Source organism: Filicampus tigris, chromosome 18 (assembly GCF_054856515.1).
Source record: "Filicampus tigris isolate MCC_2025a chromosome 18, RoL_Ftig_1.0, whole genome shotgun sequence".
In the NCBI taxonomy this organism is placed as follows: Eukaryota; Metazoa; Chordata; class Actinopteri; order Syngnathiformes; family Syngnathidae; genus Filicampus; species Filicampus tigris.
In genome coordinates, this window is record NC_141234.1 from 629,796 (window position 1) to 648,515 (window position 18,720).

The window sequence follows — 18,720 nt, forward strand, 5'->3', positions numbered from 1 at the left end:
AGTTTGCCAGCGGAAGTCGTGCAATGACTTTCCTAAATAAAAGAAAAAGGCGCAGAACGCGTGTGATGTTCGCGCTAAGCTTTGCTCGTCACCTCAATTAACATTTGAAACAGTTTCGACACCAATCAAAAATAACGATTGGCGGCCGTGGAGGCGATCGACACGTTCCCAAACCAACGTCTGTCGCGCTTTTATTATGGCAACCGAAACCGGAAGTGTGACATTTCAGTATCCTGGCAAAGTGGTTGATCTTGCGTCACTGCTGGCTGGAAACAAATCAGGCGGATCGTCAACACGTCCGTAAAACAACCACAACCGCCAACGCAATCGTGAGACGACCGCATGGACACGTTAACGCTGTAAGACGACCACCCGATGTCAAAGTGGACTCGTGAAGGAAAATCGCAACGCGTCTGGACGACGTCGAAAGCGACTTGACCAACTTGCTCCACTGGGCTAGCGGTCAGTATCCAAGGCTCCAAGCCTCTTCCGCTCTCTTGGGAATTTGCCGGTGATGACGTGCGTTGGTTGGTTGGTTAATTGAACACATTTTCTTCCTCCTCGTCGTCACCATCTTGACAGCCGACGCGCATGCGTAAACACGTCAAGCGTCCACAAAGTTAATCTCGAGTTGTCTCATGACGTCACAAGACGAGACGGGCGTCGTTGAGGTGACGCCGACACTAGTCGAAGTCCGCGCTGACGTCACAAGAACTCAAGCGGTCCAGATTTCGGAACTGCGTGCGTGCGGGTGTCAGTCTGTGAGAGTGTGACGGTGAGTTTGTATATGTATGTGCAAAAGTGACTTTGCGTGTGTCCTTGCTCGAGTATACGTCCGTGCGTGTGTGTGTGCGAGAGCGAGAGAGAGAGAGAGAGAGAGAGAGAGAGAGAGAGAGAGAGAGAGATGTGTTCCAGATGTGTTGTGAGATGATGTCCCAGGAATCTGCACATCCATTCCAGCCTGGGACGAGAAGTGGGTTGCTTTTCTCCTGAGCGAGGACAACGAGTGTGAGACGTTTCTAATCTTTTGTCTTCAGATTTTGTCTTGATCGCATCGGAGACCACCGAAAAGCCGAAGTCTTGCGTGTCACGTTCGTGTGAATTCTGTGACCTGTGACGGAGTGTAGCCAATCAAGAAACTGGCAAACAATCAAGTGGATACAAATTGAAAGCGACTTTGTACCTCAAACACAAAGACTAAAAACCACAGCAGTAGCCAGAACCCCAACCCCAGACAATATTCGGCCACACGGAGACAAAGATTAGAAAAGAGCCGTTTCTCACTTTTGTCCTGGTTATGTCGTGACAGCACGAGTCGCGGTCGGTCCGAGTACACTTGAGGCAAGAAGGCTCCGCGCCGACCTGCATGTTGTTGTTGTTGTTGTGTGCTCGCTTTAAGCAAGGTGGCGTCGGTTAGTGACCGGTGAAGACTTGGCTGGGAAAATGTCACAAGATGCATTCGGTGCTGCTGACCTTTGGGCGTTTTTCATTTGCACTGGGCTGGAGATGCATCCGAGCCGTGAGACTTGACAAGTCGGCCAGCGTTCCATTTCCAAAAAGTCTGGCGGTTCTTTGAGAGCTCCTGTCCGTTTTTGATCTTGAGAAGCAGCCTGTGTCTTGTCCTCCCCAGAGATGGCCGACACCCAAGTTTCCTTCTCTCCAGCCCTGCGTCTGCTCCAGCTAAGCCCCGCCCGCACATCGGCGCCCACCCCCCCATCCTCCTCGCCCACCGCCTTCTCGTGCCCGTCGTCGCCCTCCAGCGCCTCGTCCTCGTCGTCGTCGTCGCGTTGTTCCGAGAGCTGTTCGGACTGCCCGTCGCGCCGGCAGCGGCGGCGGCGCCCGGCGCCCCGCCCCCTGCCCGCCCGGGACGAACGGCCGTCCTCGCCCAGCGCCAGCCCCCGCAGCTCCAGCCCCGGCGGCAGCAGCGCCAGCCTCAGCAGCGACGCCCCCGAGCCCGAGCCCGAGCCCGAGCCCGAGCCCGAGCCCGAGCCCGCGCCCGCCACCCTGTCCCTCCCGGAGGACAAAGAGGAGGAGCCTCAAGGTCGTCCTCACCGCCATCCTTCTTCCTGCTCTTCCTGCTTCTCCTCTCACAATTCTACAATTCCTATCCCTTTCCTATTCTTTTCTTTCTTTACTCCATTTGCTTCATTTACTTCTCTTTCACTTTGATTTGAAAGGTCAACCCAAGGCTATTCGATGTTGTTGTTTTGTGCAGTGATCGACGCGGAGGTGGCGCTGAAGGCGTGCCAGGAAGTCCTGCTGAAGGTCCAAATGCAGCAGCAAGACGGCGCCATCCGAGAGGAGGACGAGGAGCGTCGGGCGGAGGGGCGCGACCTCTCGCCGGTGTCGGATCGCTCGTCGTGGCTGCTGCGGCTGTTCCAGTCCAAGCTGTTTGACGCGTCCATGGCGGTGGCGTACCTGTTCAAGTCCAAGGAGCCCGGCGTGCAGGCCTACATCGGGAACCGCCTCTTCGGCTTCCCGCCCGTCGACGTGGACTTTTACCTGCCTCAGCTCCTCAGCATGTACGTGCATATGGACGACGAGGTGGGCGACGCCATCCGGCCTTACCTGGTGAGCGCGTGGGCGGGGCCGGGCCGGGGCCGGGGCCGGGGCCGGGCCGGGCGTCCTTCTGACTTTGCGACCGGTGGGCAGGTGCACCGCTGCGGCGGCAGCATCGTCTTCTCGCTGCTGTGCGCGTGGCTGCTGGGCGCCTACTCGTCCGACATGAACATCTCAGCCCAGCGCCATTCGCGAGGGGCCAAACTGCGCAAGCTCATCCTGTCCGACCAGCTGCGGCCCCCCGCCGTCGGCCCCCCGTCGACGCCCTCGCCCGGCGCGTCGCCCTCCCGGAGGAGCCACCGGAGGTCAAAGTCGGACGGCGGCGGCTCGGGCGGTGCCTTGCGCAGGACGGCAAGTAGCCCCAAAGTGGAGGCGCACCAACAGGAGGTGAGTGACGGCATTTTGCGTCCGTTAGTGCGTTGGCGTCATTGAAGGCAAAGAACTAGTCCAGAGGTGGGAAGGGGACGTGAATATTTTCCCTGACGCGGACTCCGATCCGCCGCCGCGCGTCCCCAGCCGGAGCGTCTGCGTCCTCAGCGCGAGCTGCTCAAGTCTCTGCTGGCGATCGGTCGCCGGCTGGCGTCGCTGCCCGGCAAAGAGCAGAAGACGCAGCGCCTGATCTCGGAACTGTCGCTGCTCAACCACAAACTTCCCGCCAGAGTTTGGCTGCCCACCGCCGACTTCCAGCACCACCTGGTCAGGATCCCGCACACGCAGGCCGCCGTGCTCAACTCCAAAGACAAGGCGAGTAGCGCTCTGCCACGCTCGCTCTCTCTCTCTCTCTCTCTCTCTCTCGCGGAAGACAATCGAATCATCAGTTGCCTCCCTCAACTTTTGAGCGAGCTTTTAACCCTCATTTCCAGAGACAACCCAGCGGTTGAACGATGTCGATCACTGGGAACTCTCGTCGTCTTTGCTTCCTCTGGTCCAGCACGTCGCTCTACTTGGACCGCTATTTGAACTCATTTTCATTTTCAGACCCTCTCTTACCCTCCTCCCGCTTGATAGAAATTGTCCAAAAATATAAATACGTTCCTGCCTGCCTGCGATTGAATGGCTGCGCCGGGAAAAGTGTCAGTTCATCTTGTCGCGTGATGGAATTTTTGTGGCGCGGCAGCAATGAGCTGGAATAAGTTTGCGTCAACGGCGTCCGACCATGACATCGTGTCTGTGACCGCCGCGGACGGACAGGCCCCCTACATCATCTACGTGGAGGTGCTGGAGTGCCAAAACTTCGAGACGTCGGCCGTGCCCGCCCGCATTCCCGAGACTCGGATCCGCTCGGCCGTCTCCGCCGACAACCTGGACTGCGGCGCGGACGCCGCCGTCGCGGCCGGCGCGGCCGGCGCCGGACACCTTTCCGGCGTGCGCAACTACGACAACGACGACGACGCCTGGGCCACCGACGACATCGGGCAGCTGCAGGTGGAGGTGAGCGCTAGCGGGATGCTAACCAGCTTCCTTCCTCGTTACTTCCCGTCTGCTTCCACTTTTTGCTTCCCGTTGGCTCGCCATCGACTTGTTGCGCGTCGTGTTTGTTTGCCGTTTATTTTCCTTTCGGCCTCCCGTTTCCTTCCGCTGAACTTCCCCTTGACGTCCCGTTTGTTCGTTTCTTCCCGTTTGTTTGCCGTCTCCTCGGCGTTGTGCGGCGGAGGTTCAGACGAGCAGCAGCGACAACCTGAGTCAGTTTTCGGTGGACAGCCTGACCAGCGTGGAGAGCCGGGAGGTGTTCGTCGCCGCCGGAGACATCAGGTGAGTCGGCGCGGGACGTCATCGGCGGCTTCCCGTTACGCCGACTGACGTTGCCGCCGTCGCGTGGGCCGCAGACGCCGCCTGTCGGAGAACCTGGCGCACACGCCCACTTCCTTCAGGAAGGACCCCGAGGACCCCTCGGCCGTCGCCCTGAAAGAGCCCTGGGAGGAGAAAGTCAGGTGGGGGCCGCACGCACGCACGCACGCAGGCAGGCAGGCCGCGGTGTCACGATGTGGTCTCAAGTCAACGAGTGCGCGCGCGCGCAGGCGTATCCAGGAGACGTCCCCTTACGGCCAGCTGTCGGGCTGGCGTCTCCTCCCCGTCATCGTCAAGTGCGGGGACGACCTGAGACAAGAACTTTTGGCCTATCAAGTGCTCACGCAGCTGCAGGTGCCGCCCGCTCCCTTTTTCACGCGCCGCCGTCGGCACGTTAGCGTGACGGGCGCGTCTGTGGTCTTCAGGCCATCTGGCGTCAGGAACGACTTCCCCTGTGGATCAAACCTTACAAGATCCTGGTGATGTCATCAGACAGCGGCATGATCGAACCCGTCCTCAACGCCGTCTCCCTGCATCAGGTAGCGGAGAGTCTCGCCTCGCCTCGCCTCGCCTCGCCTCGCCTCGCCTCGCCTCGCCTCGCCTCGCCTCGCCTCGCCTCGCCTCGCCTCGCCTCGCCTCGCCTCGCCTCGCCTTCCTGTTTCCCGCTTCCTTAAGTGCTTGTTGCTTTGTGTCGGGTTGCTCGCCCCCCACGGCGCTCCTGTCAACTTGCTGTTTGTTGCTGTAATCCTGATGACGCAACTATTCCCATCCTGCTCCCATCAGGTGCGCAAACAGAGTCAGCTGTCGCTGCTGGACTACTTCCTGCAGGAACACGGCAGCTTCACCACGGAGCAGTTCCTCAGCGCTCAGAGGAACTTTGTGCAGAGCTGCGCCGGCTACAGCCTGGTCTGTTACCTCCTGCAGGTCAAGGACAGGTCAGGGCTGCTTTTTCTCCCTTTGGTGGCCTCAGGCGCAAAGTGCTTTCCGCGACAAGGCACGGAAGCGAGACTGAAGTACGCGTTAGCAAGGAAGACGTGGTTTTGTGCGCGCAGACACAACGGCAACATCCTCCTGGACTCGGAAGGTCACATCATTCACATCGACTTCGGCTTCATCTTGTCCAGCTCTCCGCGCAATCTGGGCTTCGAGACGTCCGCCTTCAAGCTGACCGCCGACTTTGTGGAGGTGAGCGCGCGGCGCGCGCGGCGCGCGCGGTGGCTCGGCTTTGAGAGTTGAAGGTGGGCCGACTTCCTTGCGGCGTGTGCGTGCGTGCCCAGGTGATGGGCGGCCTGGACGGCGACATGTTTGTCTACTACAAGATGCTGATGCTGCAGGGGATGATCGCTGCCAGGAAGCACATGGACAAGGTGCTGCACATCGTGGAGATCATGCAGCAAGGTTCACTTTGCATCCTAGCCAAGATTGTTGGGCCCGGGCCAAAAAGCGAGTGCGTGACCGACCGGGGCCTTTGTGTCGTCAGGCTCGCACCTGGCGTGCTTCCAGGGCTCGGGCACCATCCGCGGCCTCAAGGAGCGCTTCCACATGAGCCTGACGGAGGAGCAGCTGCAGCTGCTGGTGGAGCGGCTGGTGAGCGGCTCCGTGCGCTCCATCACCACCAAACTCTACGACTCCTTCCAGTACGTCGCCAACGGTATCATGTGACCCGACGAGCCTCCTCGGGTGGAGGCGGACGGTCCGCCGACCGCTTAGCGGTTTTTGGGTTTCCTTCGTCCTCTTCTTATTCTGCCTACTTCTTGGACTTGTACAGCTGCCTATTCTTCTGCGTACAAGTTGCTTCTCTTCTCTTCTCTTCTCTTCTCTTCTGCTGCTGCCGCTGACGTCTTTTTTTTGTTCATTTCCGCTTCTTTAGCTGCCTTATTGTCGTTTTTCCTTCGGCCGCTTCGTCTTCCTTTTGCCTCTTGTTCTTACTGAACAGCACGCAACAGACGACTCCACGACAACTTGTGCTGCGTTGTCAACACGTCTGCCGCAATTTCTGCCCGAGCCTAGCTTCTTAGCTTTAGCATTTATGCTGACCTTGCACACGTGACAAATGCTGAATGTTTTGTTTGTTGTGTCCTTCCACTCTAAAAAGTTGACGTCGACATCTCGTAGTTGTGTCGGGAATGCTAATGTTAGCGTGACCATTGTATGTTTTTGTTTACATGGCGAACGAAGGTCCGTCTGCAATTTCACGTGAACGCAACATTTTCAATGGAGCGTTTTTGCATTTTTGTCATTTACTCTGATAGCGGAAGCTAGCTGTGTTTCCGAAAGAACAGTTGCACTCCGTTTACACTACGCAACTCGTTGTTGCTCTTGCGATTGGCCAACACTACATTCCTGTGATTGACTTCGGCCAATCGGGAGCCGCGTTTACATTGCGGTTGTACGAATGCTGAAGGAGGACCTGATTGAAGACAGTGTGTGTGAAACCACACCTTTGTATCATTGGCACCGACAGAGCTAGCCTAGCCAAGTAGTAGCCAACTGCTAACACTTCAGTCTAAATTCTAATCAAATGTACAGTCTATATTTATATTTACTGCAGGGCTGTCAAGTTGTACTAACCAGCTAACTTTTTTTTTTGAAGGAATAAAAACTCTTAACCTGGAATAAAGAACTGTAACTGATTTGATTGACAGTGGATCACTTGATCAATAACGCGCTTTTTTTTTAAACCACAAAAGAGACAAAGCACACCACTAGCGGCTGCTAGCATTCTATTAGCCAGCTAGCTTGAAACACTTTTGTTCTTGACGAGAATGAAAACAAGCCATGAAGACAAAAAAAATATTGCTTTCCTTCAGTATTTGATAAAAATATGAACATTAAAAAAAAATTTGTTTGAATGTGAAAACATGTCTGAAGTGCTCTTTTTAACATTAGTTTAAAAGGATTGTACTAAAAGTGCAACGGTTAATCCACAACTAGTCAATGATCAAATTAATCAACAACTACTTTTGATAATTTACTGATTTGGAGATCTTGTTGAACTTCAAATGACTTTGGAATACGACGATCAAAATGTTTGCCTTTTGACTGACTGATGTATTCAGACCAAAATGAGAGCGCACCCAAATTGTCATAATTCTTTATTATTTGAATGAAAGTACCCCAACATGATACATTTTTGTATGGATATAAGTCAGCAGTGTTTCAAATCAAGTTAAATACAACATTGTTGACTAATAAAGTAACAAACTCACATGATGGGTAATTGGGCCAACCCTTAATGAAAGTTGCGCATCCAACGGAGAAAAGCGAGTGCACTTGGTGAGCGTAGCAACGCCTTTATTAGCCCACAAGCTAATGGGAGGAGCTTGTTATGACAGGTGACCTTTGACAAACTGTCGACAAAAGCTAAACAGTCACAAAGCACTGAGGTTTGGCATTTATTGTGCGCGTGTGCTACATCGGGGACGAGTTAAAGCAGAACGCAGTCGGAGTCTTTTTCTCTTCTTCTGGCCCCTCCTGGCTGTGGCCCCTGACCTCTGACCTACAAAGACACCAGAATGTTAACTTGACTGAACACGGATGCAATGTAAGAACTCGTCGCTGTCCTGTGGAAAAACACCTCTCTTCAATTTTGGAAACTTTTTTTCATTTTCACTTTATTAATTTTCACTTCAAGTGTGGAACGTGAAAACGTGCCTAAAACTTGACTTCAAAGTCTGAAACCTGACTCAACGGTGTGGTGTTGTTACCTGCGGGGCCACCTGTTGTGGCCCTTGTTGTTGTTGTTGTTGTTGTTGGTACTCTTCTTGTTGCAGCTGCCGGGCTAGCTCCAGGTCGCTGAGGGGTCCCGAGGCCGCCCCGCCGCTCTCCTGCTGCAGAGACACCGCCACCAGATAATCCTGACACACACACACACACACAAATACACACTTGCGCCTGAGTGGAGGTCCCCTTCGATGTCTAAGACAAGTCGAATATGTCCGAAAGGTGTAAGACGTGTCTAAAACATAAGGACAATAGGTCTGAAAGGTGTCTGGAACGGGACGAAAGCATTTTCTAACATGACGAGCACGCGTGTGCAACGCGAAGACTTGGTTTACGTCTGAAGCCGGAGCGCTACCTGGTCGATCTGGCGCTGCTGCTGTTGGTCGCAGGGCGGCGGGGGGCCACCGGGGGGCGCCGCCGCCGCCGCCTCCTCCGCATCCCTCTGAGGAGGATGACACAGGCGGAAGTCGGAGTCGCAAAAGTTTCCGTCTCCTTCCACGTTGTGCAGCGACTCCCACACCAGGCCCTCCTCGTGCAGGAAGCCCTGGTCGGTCACCAGCAGGTACAAGTGGCCCTGAGACCAAGATGAGCGGCAAGCGCCGCCCGCAGGACCATTGAGGTATGTCTGCGACCGCGACTGAAGAGCGTGGGGTGAGTGTGTGGCGCCACCTTGTGTTTGATCATGGTACTGAAGTGATTGTTCCTGAAGACGACGCACATTTCTCCCTCTTTGGCGGCGGCGTTGAGCTCGCACAGGCCGTGATAGGACAGCTGAGTGGCCGTCGTCTCCAGGAAGTGCTCGGCCGCCAGACCTGCACGACGCCACTCAACGTTTCGCAAGCGGCTCGCAACTTGTCACAACTTGGACGCTGTGAGTGTGTGTGTGTGTGTGTGTACAAGTGGGTGCGAATGGTACGTGTCTCTGCATGCATGTCAATGGCACCGTTATCTAAATTTGTATCAACCTCACGAAAAATTTCAAGTCTTAATTGACCAATCGAGACAATTGTTTGACACATGCAGCCCTAGCGGTATTGTGGGTGGAGCTTTGTTTTTTCACCTACACACATTTAGTTTTCTTTCAGTTGTATTTTTAAATCTCACTGTGCATGATGGCTGAAATCAAATTTCTTCTCATTTCCCTCCATGCTCTGTGTGCGCGCGTGTGTTACCTTCAGCGACTTGTGTGCTGTCAGTGGAGTGTTTGTAGTCGATGATCTTCTCCACCAGCTGGTTGTAACTCAGTTTGCCGACGGCAGCCACCATCTCCGGACTCTGCGCGCGCACATGCGACACAAGCCACCAGGGCGTCCCCTGAAGATGAACGACTGACGGGGAGGGCAGGGGAGGGGAGGGGAGGGGAGGGGAGGGGAGGGGCAGGGGAGGGGAGGGGAGGGCAGGGCAGGGCAGGGCAGGGCAGGGCGTGTCACCTGGGGGTCCACCAGCCATCCGTGGTAGAGCGGGATGTCCAGCAGGTCAAAGACGATGCACTCGGGCGTGTACTCAAAGTCGGTGACGGCCGTGAAGCGGACGTTCACGTCCAGCCCCGTCGACAGTTTGGGCAGCACCGCCATGGCGTCGCTCATGTTCTGAAATGTTTCACACATGTTGACGTGACATTTTAGACATAGGCTTAGCTAGTGAAGATCGGGCAAAGTGTGCACGCGCGTACCTGTTGGAAGTTGAGCTCCATCCCGTCCGTATTTTGTCTGGGTGTAACTGACAGCACACACTCACCTGCGCACGCACACGGGTCACGTGATGGCGGTGATGGTGTCATCATGACATCAAAGGCAGCAGCTTACCCAGGTGAGCCATCAGGTCTTCTGTGGTGACCACTTCAGTCTGAGCCGAGAGCTTTGCCTAGACACGCACCCACGTCAAGAGGCATTGTTTTGGGGGGTGTACGGCAAGTGTGCTTGGTACCTTCCAGCGAAGGAAGAGTATGTTCATGATGGCCAGCAGGGGGCAGGGTCCGTTGTCGCTCTGAGTGATGATGGGCGTCTTCTTTTCCTTCCAGGTGATCCACTTGACCAGGTAATACGTCGCCGATGCGCTTGCCGGGGCGTCTGCGGCAGCGGCGCCCCCTTTGGACAGGAGGGCAATTGCAGTCACAACTCCATTGTCCCGCCGCGTCGTCGTCATTGTCGCAGGATGACCTTCACCTGCCACTTCGCCCTCCTTCAGACTCGCCGCCTCATTGGCCGGCGAGCATCCCTCCGCCCCCGACGCGGAGGCGGACGACGACAAGACGTCGTCCGCTTCCTGTGGGCTTCCTGCCGCCGGCATTCCCTCAGAGAGATCCAGACTGGGAATGGAGAAGGACGCGGAGTCGCTCGACTCTCGCAGCTCGTCCGAGCTGTCGGCCGTCGCCGCCGACGAACTCTCCGCGACCTCCGCTGCGGCACCTGCGGCCAAACGGCACACGCGCAAACGGTGACCGAATAAACACGACTGAAACGTGACCGTGACAACGTACAACGTGGCTGAAGGTGACCCAACGACATGAGTCAATATGATTGACAGCCACGCACAGCGCAACCACGGAAACAAGCGTCGCTCACCCGTGGCTCCGCCCCCTGGCACGTCTTCTTCAGTGGCCTCGCACGTCGGTCCGTTTTCTGACAGTTTTGGGTCCGCCCCCTCCTCCTGATCGGCCTGAGGGCTGTCATCCTCGCCGCTCGTCAGCTGGACCGTGACCTCTGGCCCCGCTGCTGCCGCCGTGGTTACAAGACATTCCTTGGCGGCGTCTGGCGGAGGAAACGACGCGTCCACGTCTGACGCCGGCTTTGACACGGACATGTTGCTGTTGTGGTGATGGTGACGATGATGAAGATGAAGATGGGTCGTCAGTCCAAAAGGTGAGTCAACACATGGCGTCTTGACGAGTCGCTATCAATCACTCCCAGCACTCACATGGTCCGAAAAACGAAGGGGAGGGGGGGAAAAATCCGTCTATGGAAGCCCACACGCAACATGGGTAGAAATTCAATGGCGGTTATTTCCCCCGTGTGTTGTTTGGGGCCGTGTAGATGGTGAAACAAACGTACCTATATGACAATCCACATGATGTCACAAAGCAGAAGGGGTGGGATTTGCACACCCTTGCTGCAGCTGAAGACAAAAACGTTGAAGCATCAGTCGCCGCCTTTCTCTTTTTTTGCACTAAAAACATCAAAACAAGAAATTACAAATGGCGTTTAAAAGATTTGATGACAATCTACACTAAACAGTGCAATGCTAACTGAAGATGTGACGATCGCATCCTTTTCACAGTATAAAATTCAGCAATTTTATCAGTTTGGGGAGATTTATCAAGAATGACTTTCTAGTGGTGTCCGTAGTTCAAAGCGCATCCACGCTGATGTGCACCATTTGCACTAACAACATGGCCACAAACAGAGGAACAATCATCATAATCGATTCCCTGTTCCCCCCAAGAAGCACATTTATTATTGTAGGCCACTGTAACATAAACACTGCTCTTAAATAGATTTTTTTTTTTTAAATGACTGAATTCTAACTTGTGAAACTTGTTAGAATTTCACCGTATGTCGAAAAAGGTGGCGCCCACTTTATACAGAGTTGTCGAGTGCTGCTGCTGCTGCTTTTTTTGTTGTTGTTGTTTTTTAATACAGTATACCGCTACCTGCTACTGACGAAACATAGATCGTTTATGTTGCCGATCAACTTGTGCTCTGTACGAGTGTGTACTTTGTACTCACAGACTCCCCGTCGACCCGGAGCTACCGCGATCTTGACCAAGATTCCGATTTCCGCTCGTCAAAGCGGAGCTAGCTTAACGCCACAAGCTAACTGTCGCGTCACGCCGCCTGTTTACCTTGTAAGCCACGCCCACCACCATCAACGAGGCTCACAATCACAAACGCTGACGACACAGCCTTAGCCAGGCTAATTGTTAGCTTGATTGTGGACATAAATGTCAGCAAGCTTTGGGTTGCCAGTTGATGAGATGCTAGCGCGGCTCGCTAGCGAGCTCGTGGCAAAAAAAGGGTATTTAAAATGTTTTTTTTTTACGTGAGATGTATAAACAACATACAGTCCGTGTTTACAAAGTAGGAAATGTTGTGCGTTTAAGCTGCCACAATTTAAACTCCTTTTGACGTCTTACAATTGCCTCTGTAAGAAAAAAAAAACAAACGAAAGCGATAAGTGGAGATTTGTTACCTTTTTGGCGACCTCACGCTGCTGCAACGTTACTTTGTTGACAGTTGTTCACAGGGCGGAGCTTGGCTTTTGACGCCGTCGATGGCAGACTTGGAATTCAACGATCTGTTAATGAAATAAATATCGATTGTAGTTTGTAGAGAAAAGAAGCTTCTAACGTGACATTACTATATTATGTATTGTATATGTATCATTATGTTCATACTGTCAGTGCGTGTAGAAAAAAAAATGGGGAATGAGTCAGCAGGTGTCAGCATTTGCTCGTCATTTTTCAAACTAAATCTCTTTTATGTTCTGGAGGTGAATACATTAGCTTTGTTGCGTAGCAGCAACGGACACAGGTTTTAAATAATTAGTACTTTTTCAATCATGGTGGATTCATGACAAAATATAACAATCCACGAAAAGAAATGTCATTTGAAAGCTATTGTGAAATGATCAACAGGAAGTGGCATTCCACTTAGCCTGTCAGCGAAGCACTCGCTGTAGTTTGTGTTATGTCTCCTCCTAAAGTGAACACAATTCCACACGCAGACATTTAACTGGCACTTAAGCACTGCATCTGCTTGCGTGCGTACTGAGAGGTCTTTGTACTTTGTTTTTCAAAATCCTTTTAGGAACTACTATGATCCTTTGGCGCATGCGCAAGGTAGCTGTCGTAAACTGTCTAAGTCTGTCGCAACACCTCCACTACCCCAATCCGTGACGCTTTGCAGAGCACACGCGCGGACACATTTGATCGACGTGAGAAAAACGCCAACTCGCGTCGTTAGTGAACACTTTACTCTTTTTTTCCCTCCATCATTTTTAGTAAAATCATTTTGAATTTGCGCGAGCCAACAGGGCAGCTGTCGTAAATTGTGAAATATGTCGCAATTCCGCCATTTGTTCCAATCATGTGACGCAATAAATTGCTACTGACTGAATATACTGAGCTGATCATATTATTATTGTCGTGGAATATGAGGGCGTATGAGCAAGTATGGAAGATCGTTTATGTGCAGGGTGACTAGAACCTGGCCTGTTTAGAATGCATTCCATTTTAGTGACACACGTTAAGGCAATCAAATGCAGATTGCATATAACCGCATAAACCGTAATTAAATAGCATATAGGGCACTAGTACACTGTGTACAGGTTGCGAGGCATGAGATGGAGCATACTGTATGTCATGACTGTACTGCATGTATTTCCAAAGGTATGCACAGTCTTTTACTATGATCAGGACTCAGGAGTAATAAATAAGGCTCTATTGTGGAGTCACTCGGTAGAACAAACACTGTTCACAAAGAGTCTGCGGTTAATGTGTTTGAGGTTTCAAAAACCCCAACATGGTTTCAACACTGAGGAACTTGTATTACTCGTCCAACGCGTATTCTGAGAAGGGTGCAGAACAATTCCTTTCCCACAATGCAATGCATTTGCTAGACTTATCGCTACATTTCGTAGAACAGCATCAGCGGATGACACCAAACGCTGCACAAGGCCAGCAAAGCTATCTGAGGGGAAACGGGTGCATCATATAAAAACATTTCCTTTTAAAAACTCAAATATATACTGACCGTGTATGGATTAAGATAGCTGTTTAAGACTTATGTGTTGAAGGATATGGGGGACTTCATGTTAGCCAATATGTTAGCAAGATGTTAGCCAAGTGATTATTGTATTGCATATGGAGAATCACGGTTGTAGGTGAATCAGTATGTTAGTGATACATGGATCAGATAGTAATTGTGTGACACATTTTTGGTAATGGCATTGCACATTTATGGTCATCATACACAATTAGCTAGATAGCGTTACACATAAGCAGTTATAACATAAGAGCTGAGAGGAAAACTCTGTGTCTTTTGTCAGCTCACAGACAGGCAAACACACGTACACGCACACACCAACTGGCATTCATTGTTATGCACACTTTTATCTGTACACGCAAAAACATACAAGCTTGTGGAGGGGAATGTGGCCTCGAGTTGCTTCACAGGGCTAAGTCCTTGGGACTCTGGAAGCGCCAGCCAAGGGCAGGACACGAGGCGCCAAGATGACCGAAGACTTGGAGTGACACGCCACGGAGGGAGATTTGAGTCTACCGACATCTTTGATTAGATTCCTCTGTTAGGGCAGTATGATATACAGTATATGTGAGGGCTGCATTTTAGATGGCGCTCTTTTCTGACTGTGCCCGTCACGGGTACGAGTCCCTCGCGAGGTTAAGAAAAGCAGCCCAGCTTGACTTTTGTCAGATTCCTGAACTTCAGAGATTGAAAGAAACGTTTGGAAGCGGATATTTAAAATGGAAAAACGACTGGTTATTTGATATTCATTTTAGGATACAAACACACCAAAATTGAAATACAGCTTGATTTTCTCGATTGTTGTCTGAAATGAGCAAGGAAAAATGTTTGATATTGAATTTTCATTTGAATTGCCGGAAGTTGTTACCGACAGCATTTCTCCAACTGACCAGGAGATGGCGACGCAGTGTTGCGTTATGATAGCCAGGTTGACAATCTTTATGGCGGATGATTCACTTTAATATTTGTGGCGTGAAATTGAAGCAACAATTTTCACGCTAAGCCAAAGGAGTCATCGTAACAGCTCGGTCATTGGGTGGCGCTAGTGTGTATAGCGCCGTTGAACAAGCAAAAGGAAAAGATTGGCTTGGATTGGCGGACGTGACGTCAGGCCCGCTGGTGATTTGGCGACAGTTGAGCAATCACGCTAAGTGCACAGGTGCGGCAAGATGGCGTCGGGTAAGTGAGCACACGAGCAAATGTTTGTTGCCGGATTTTCACACTTGCGGGACGCAACAGCGTTTGACGTTTGAGCACGTCACAATTCACTTTATTTTGCTTGATTGAGCAGCGCCGTTGAACAAGATGAAGCAAACGCTTGGCCAGGCGGACGTGGCGCCACGTCAGGCCTGCAGGTCAATTGACGGCAGGTGTGCACGACGGGAATCGTCGCCTGCAGTCCACAGGTGAGGCAAGATGGCGACCGACCGCATGACCTCTTCTCAGGTAAGTGAGCAAACGAGAAATGTTTGTCGTTTGTTGGCGGATTTGCACGCTTCACCTCTCACGCTTGTTTGAGCACAGCACGGTTCTCTGTTCACTTCCCTTTGCTTGATGTTTTCTTTTGCCTTGATTTCCAATTTTGGTTTGTTCTTAATGCTGGCCAGCTTTTTGTTTTATTTTTTGGGGGATTGTTGTAAATGACACACCTAATGGCTTTGTCATTGAAGTGTAAGGCTTTTGTATTAGTCTGACTCATTTCCGGTGTTTGTTGAATATGGTGTGTTTTATTTCAGGTGGTATGTAATCTTTTTTTTCAGGATCCTTGTCCGAAGAAGTTTACTGTCAGGGTCTCGATAACCCGCCGTATGAATACAATATGCTTTCTTGGAGTGTTTGTTTTGCAAACTTGTGAATGTGCTTTTGTCTCACCCTTGACGCCGATTGTCACGAATTTGCATTTAAACCCTTTCCGCGCCAAATGGTCCAAAATGGCGACTGTATTCCTCCACTGCCGGTTAAAACAAGCAAGCAAAAAGAAAATGCGCATTTCGGAACCCTTTGCATTTGTTTCCGCTCGGAGGGGACACTTCATCCTATTTGGACGGCTAAGCTTGCGTCATGCTACGCCGCCATTTTTGGACCGAAACTTGGATTATCTGTCCGATTTGAGGTAAGTTGTGCTAAAATGAAAATATGAATTTTGTCTTATTGTGTACCTGTGTCACCGACATGAGCCGGTAGAGTGCCGCTGACGAAATTCCACGACTTCGGTTTGATGCTAATTCGCTGTCGCAACCACAATGGCGTAATTCCGACAGCAAATACGATGATGTACCTAGACGGCTTTCAACGCTTGCGCGCTTTTTCTTTCGACATTGCCGTTTTAGTTGGTGTCTGTAATTCTGACAAAAATAACATGTTGAGTTATAAACGTCATTTCTGTTGATTGTTTCTAGAGCTAAAAAAAAAAACAAACGCCAGATCCTTCAATACAAAAGCAAGCAGGAGGACCTCAGACCAGGTGAAAATAAGTTTGTGGAAAGTTTCAGCTTGTTTGACATTTTTGGTTGATTCCATCTCGTCTAATCTGATTTTTTTTTTTTTTTTTTTTGTCTTGGGTCAGACTAGACAAATGTACAACGTTTATCTGTGCCTCAACAAACTGTTTTGTGAATTCCACAAGTGAGTGGAAGTGACATGCTCACTGTCCACACTGACAGGTTGCTCAAACTGAGTGGGAGGAGAAAAGGTAAGTCAACTTTTTTTTTTTTTGGACTCGGTCATTGTGATCAACACAAAAGGTTTTTCCCCCTTTGTGTGTTTCGAGGTTGTGGAGGCACCAGATTTGGTGTGGGGTACCAAGAGGAACCGGACCAGGCTCATGAGAACGTGTACAAGTGTTTTGTTTTTTTTTCCCCTCCAGAAAGCCAGGTAAACTTCTGCGCGCCTCTAAAATAAGTGGAGGTGAAGGAATATGGCCCCCCAAGTCATGCGCTGATTTTGTTTCTGGCTGAACGGCACATCCCGCTTTTGGGATGTTTTGTTGTTTAGTGGGTATTTCCCCTGACCTGTCCCAGTTGTCCTTTCTCGTCGTCTTTTTCCACACGAAAGAGCAATTCCACACGTGGAATCAAGCGGCACAGCAAGTTAGCCGTGTCTGATGTGCCTGCGAGAGGCCAACAGGAGGTGGTTGTTTTTTTGTTTTCATGGGGCTATTCGTGTCGTGTATTTTGGCAATTAGGGCCGAACGATGCTGGAACATGGAATTGCAATTTAGTTTCACTTTTTCCTCGCAAGGCCCTTTGCTCATGTGCAGTATTTTTCAACGCTCAATTTTTGTTAGCGCAAACAAGATCCGGCGTCTTGTCGACTCGCATACGACGGTAAAGGCCAGTCAAACCACAATGTGCAGGTTGAAGCTTAGCCGATACGTTGCGGTTTGGTGCAAAGCGTTCGCCGCGTCGTCATTCTGCCGCAAGTAAGAGGGCGAGCCCAAGAATGCGTTTTTCACCGCATTCGGACAGGTTGCCGCCATGGCAAGGAATACGGAAAACTATCCTTGTCAAAAGTCAGCCGGATGTGACCGCCTGACATCGGTGAGCCTGCAGTCCGCATGAACCTTCACAAGATTTTTGCTCATCATTAGTTGTCCTTTTTTTTTTTTTTTTTTTTTTTTACAGGCTGTTAGTCGGCAGCAGTGGAGAGGGATGGCGCCAAGAAGCGGCAGTCGGGAGTACTCGCCGCTCAAGCCCCCAGTCGGGTGATAAGCGCACACCTGATTGTACCCAATGTTTTGCAGGACGGGGGCCACCGGCAATGGCATACAACTCCATCCTCTGCGCCGGCGGCAGCAGGCCGCTCGGTACGAGAAGCGGAACAGGGTGGCAAGTCTAAATGCGTGTCAAAAGTGACGCACAGTGACAAAGTGTTATGATGATTTTTTTTTTTTTTTCCCCCCTCTTGTGGCAGGGCTCAGAAGGCCACGGACGTGATGACAAAGAGGACGGACGGCTTGTCGGCTCTTGAGCGGAGTGTCAAAGTGGTGCGCGTGCGATGTCGAGGCCTGTTGCGAGTCTTTGTTTTTCGTAGCGTCCCCCAACGAGAGGTGCGGCCGCTCGCCGCCCGGAAAGGGAGAGTATGTTTTTCTTCTTGCACTTGGCGCGTGTGTCCGTCTCCTTTCTGTCACTAACTCACTGGGTGTGCACTGACTAACACCGACTGCATGATGAGCGTTTGGTGTACGGAGCCGTGCGTCAAGGCAACAATGCTTTGGAGTCTGAAATATTCTTTTGACAGCTTGGTATTTTATTTTGATTGAAGCGACGTGTCAAGCTTCCTTTTTCTATGTTCCAAACCTGCCTTTGTACTTGAATTAAAATTGTGAAGTGGTTGCAAGTGGTCTTTTTTTTTTCTATTTTAACATTGGATAGGGAGTACCGCATTTTCCTAAACATTCCATGATGAGGCATTGTTTGAAAAAAATGGCCTGGTTTACAACACAGCCAGAATAGTCAAAACGGTTCAGTATTTATAGAAAGACACGAACAAGGTATTTTATTTTATTTTTTAAGCAATTCAGGACTACACTGACCCCTCCTGAAAAAAACGCACCATGTGCAAAGATCGACCACCAATCGTTGCACTGTCAAAAGATACTTTGTTCAGTGAATCCACATGTTGGAGAGAGTTACGCAGTCAGGGTCGGTTGCACGCACGGCACAGACACAGGCGGGGCTCGAACCGTTGACCTCACGTGAACATCGGCCAGCAGAGAACCGACGTCGCTGCCGACCCCCGGACATTCATCTTCGTCGGGCGAACGTCTCGAGCAGCGGGCAAGCGCCACTTTCGGCTCGGGATAGACAAAAGTGTGAAGGGGGGCCCCCTTGCCTCGTGTCTCCCGTGGTCGGGTGGTCAGTGACGGTGATTGTCATCATGACGGAAG

The 18,720-nt window shown here is 51.4% G+C and overlaps 2 protein-coding genes and 1 long non-coding RNA gene across 10 annotated transcripts; 2 read left to right on the top strand and 1 right to left on the bottom strand.

Moving 5' to 3' along the window:
• The first annotated feature begins 198 nt into the window (after positions 1 to 198).
• On the top strand, positions 199 to 7,207 carry LOC147131760 (phosphatidylinositol 4-kinase beta-like). Of its 3 annotated transcripts, none has more exons than XM_086014883.1 (14): positions 199 to 462; positions 1,631 to 2,041; positions 2,216 to 2,571; positions 2,653 to 2,946; positions 3,076 to 3,303; positions 3,751 to 3,990; positions 4,214 to 4,311; positions 4,386 to 4,490; positions 4,578 to 4,701; positions 4,773 to 4,886; positions 5,131 to 5,282; positions 5,400 to 5,532; positions 5,625 to 5,714; positions 5,828 to 7,207. In XM_086014883.1, exons 2-14 carry the CDS (start codon positions 1,633 to 1,635, stop codon positions 5,891 to 5,893), a joined length of 2,409 nt encoding a protein of 802 aa, XP_085871009.1. In that variant the 5' UTR covers positions 199 to 462; positions 1,631 to 1,632; the 3' UTR covers positions 5,894 to 7,207. The 3 variants fall into 3 exon arrangements, with proteins under 3 accessions (XP_085871009.1, XP_085871007.1, XP_085871008.1); XM_086014881.1 differs by having other exon boundaries at positions 204 to 462; positions 5,625 to 5,745; XM_086014882.1 differs by having other exon boundaries at positions 204 to 462; positions 4,220 to 4,311; positions 5,625 to 5,745.
• A 222-nt stretch (positions 7,208 to 7,429) lies between these two features.
• mindy1 (MINDY lysine 48 deubiquitinase 1) lies at positions 7,430 to 12,792 on the bottom strand. 5 transcript variants are annotated; one of them, XM_086014889.1, is made up of 13 exons: positions 11,796 to 11,958; positions 11,121 to 11,235; positions 10,635 to 11,025; positions 10,236 to 10,478; positions 9,997 to 10,157; positions 9,876 to 9,933; positions 9,743 to 9,807; positions 9,501 to 9,659; positions 9,243 to 9,345; positions 8,740 to 8,882; positions 8,426 to 8,644; positions 8,055 to 8,204; positions 7,430 to 7,846 (listed from the first exon to the last, which is right to left on the bottom strand). In XM_086014889.1, the coding sequence occupies exons 3-13, from the start codon at positions 10,870 to 10,872 to the stop codon at positions 7,775 to 7,777; spliced, it is 1,611 nt and encodes a 536-aa protein (XP_085871015.1). In that variant the 5' UTR covers positions 10,873 to 11,025; positions 11,121 to 11,235; positions 11,796 to 11,958; the 3' UTR covers positions 7,430 to 7,774. The 5 variants fall into 5 exon arrangements, with proteins under 5 accessions (XP_085871015.1, XP_085871013.1, XP_085871012.1 ...); XM_086014887.1 differs by lacking the exon at positions 11,796 to 11,958 and adding an exon at positions 12,259 to 12,792 and having other exon boundaries at positions 9,997 to 10,478; positions 11,121 to 11,184; XM_086014886.1 differs by lacking the exon at positions 11,796 to 11,958 and adding an exon at positions 12,259 to 12,792 and having other exon boundaries at positions 9,997 to 10,478.
• Positions 11,037 to 18,165, top strand: LOC147131762 (uncharacterized). 2 transcript variants are annotated; one of them, XR_015082181.1, is made up of 6 exons: positions 11,039 to 15,011; positions 15,124 to 15,945; positions 16,232 to 16,296; positions 16,399 to 16,524; positions 16,603 to 17,637; positions 17,745 to 18,165. It is a non-coding gene; the product is annotated as an uncharacterized LOC147131762 (long non-coding RNA). The 2 variants fall into 2 exon arrangements; XR_015082180.1 differs by having other exon boundaries at positions 11,037 to 15,011; positions 15,124 to 16,296.
• The last annotated feature ends 555 nt before the right edge of the window (positions 18,166 to 18,720 follow it).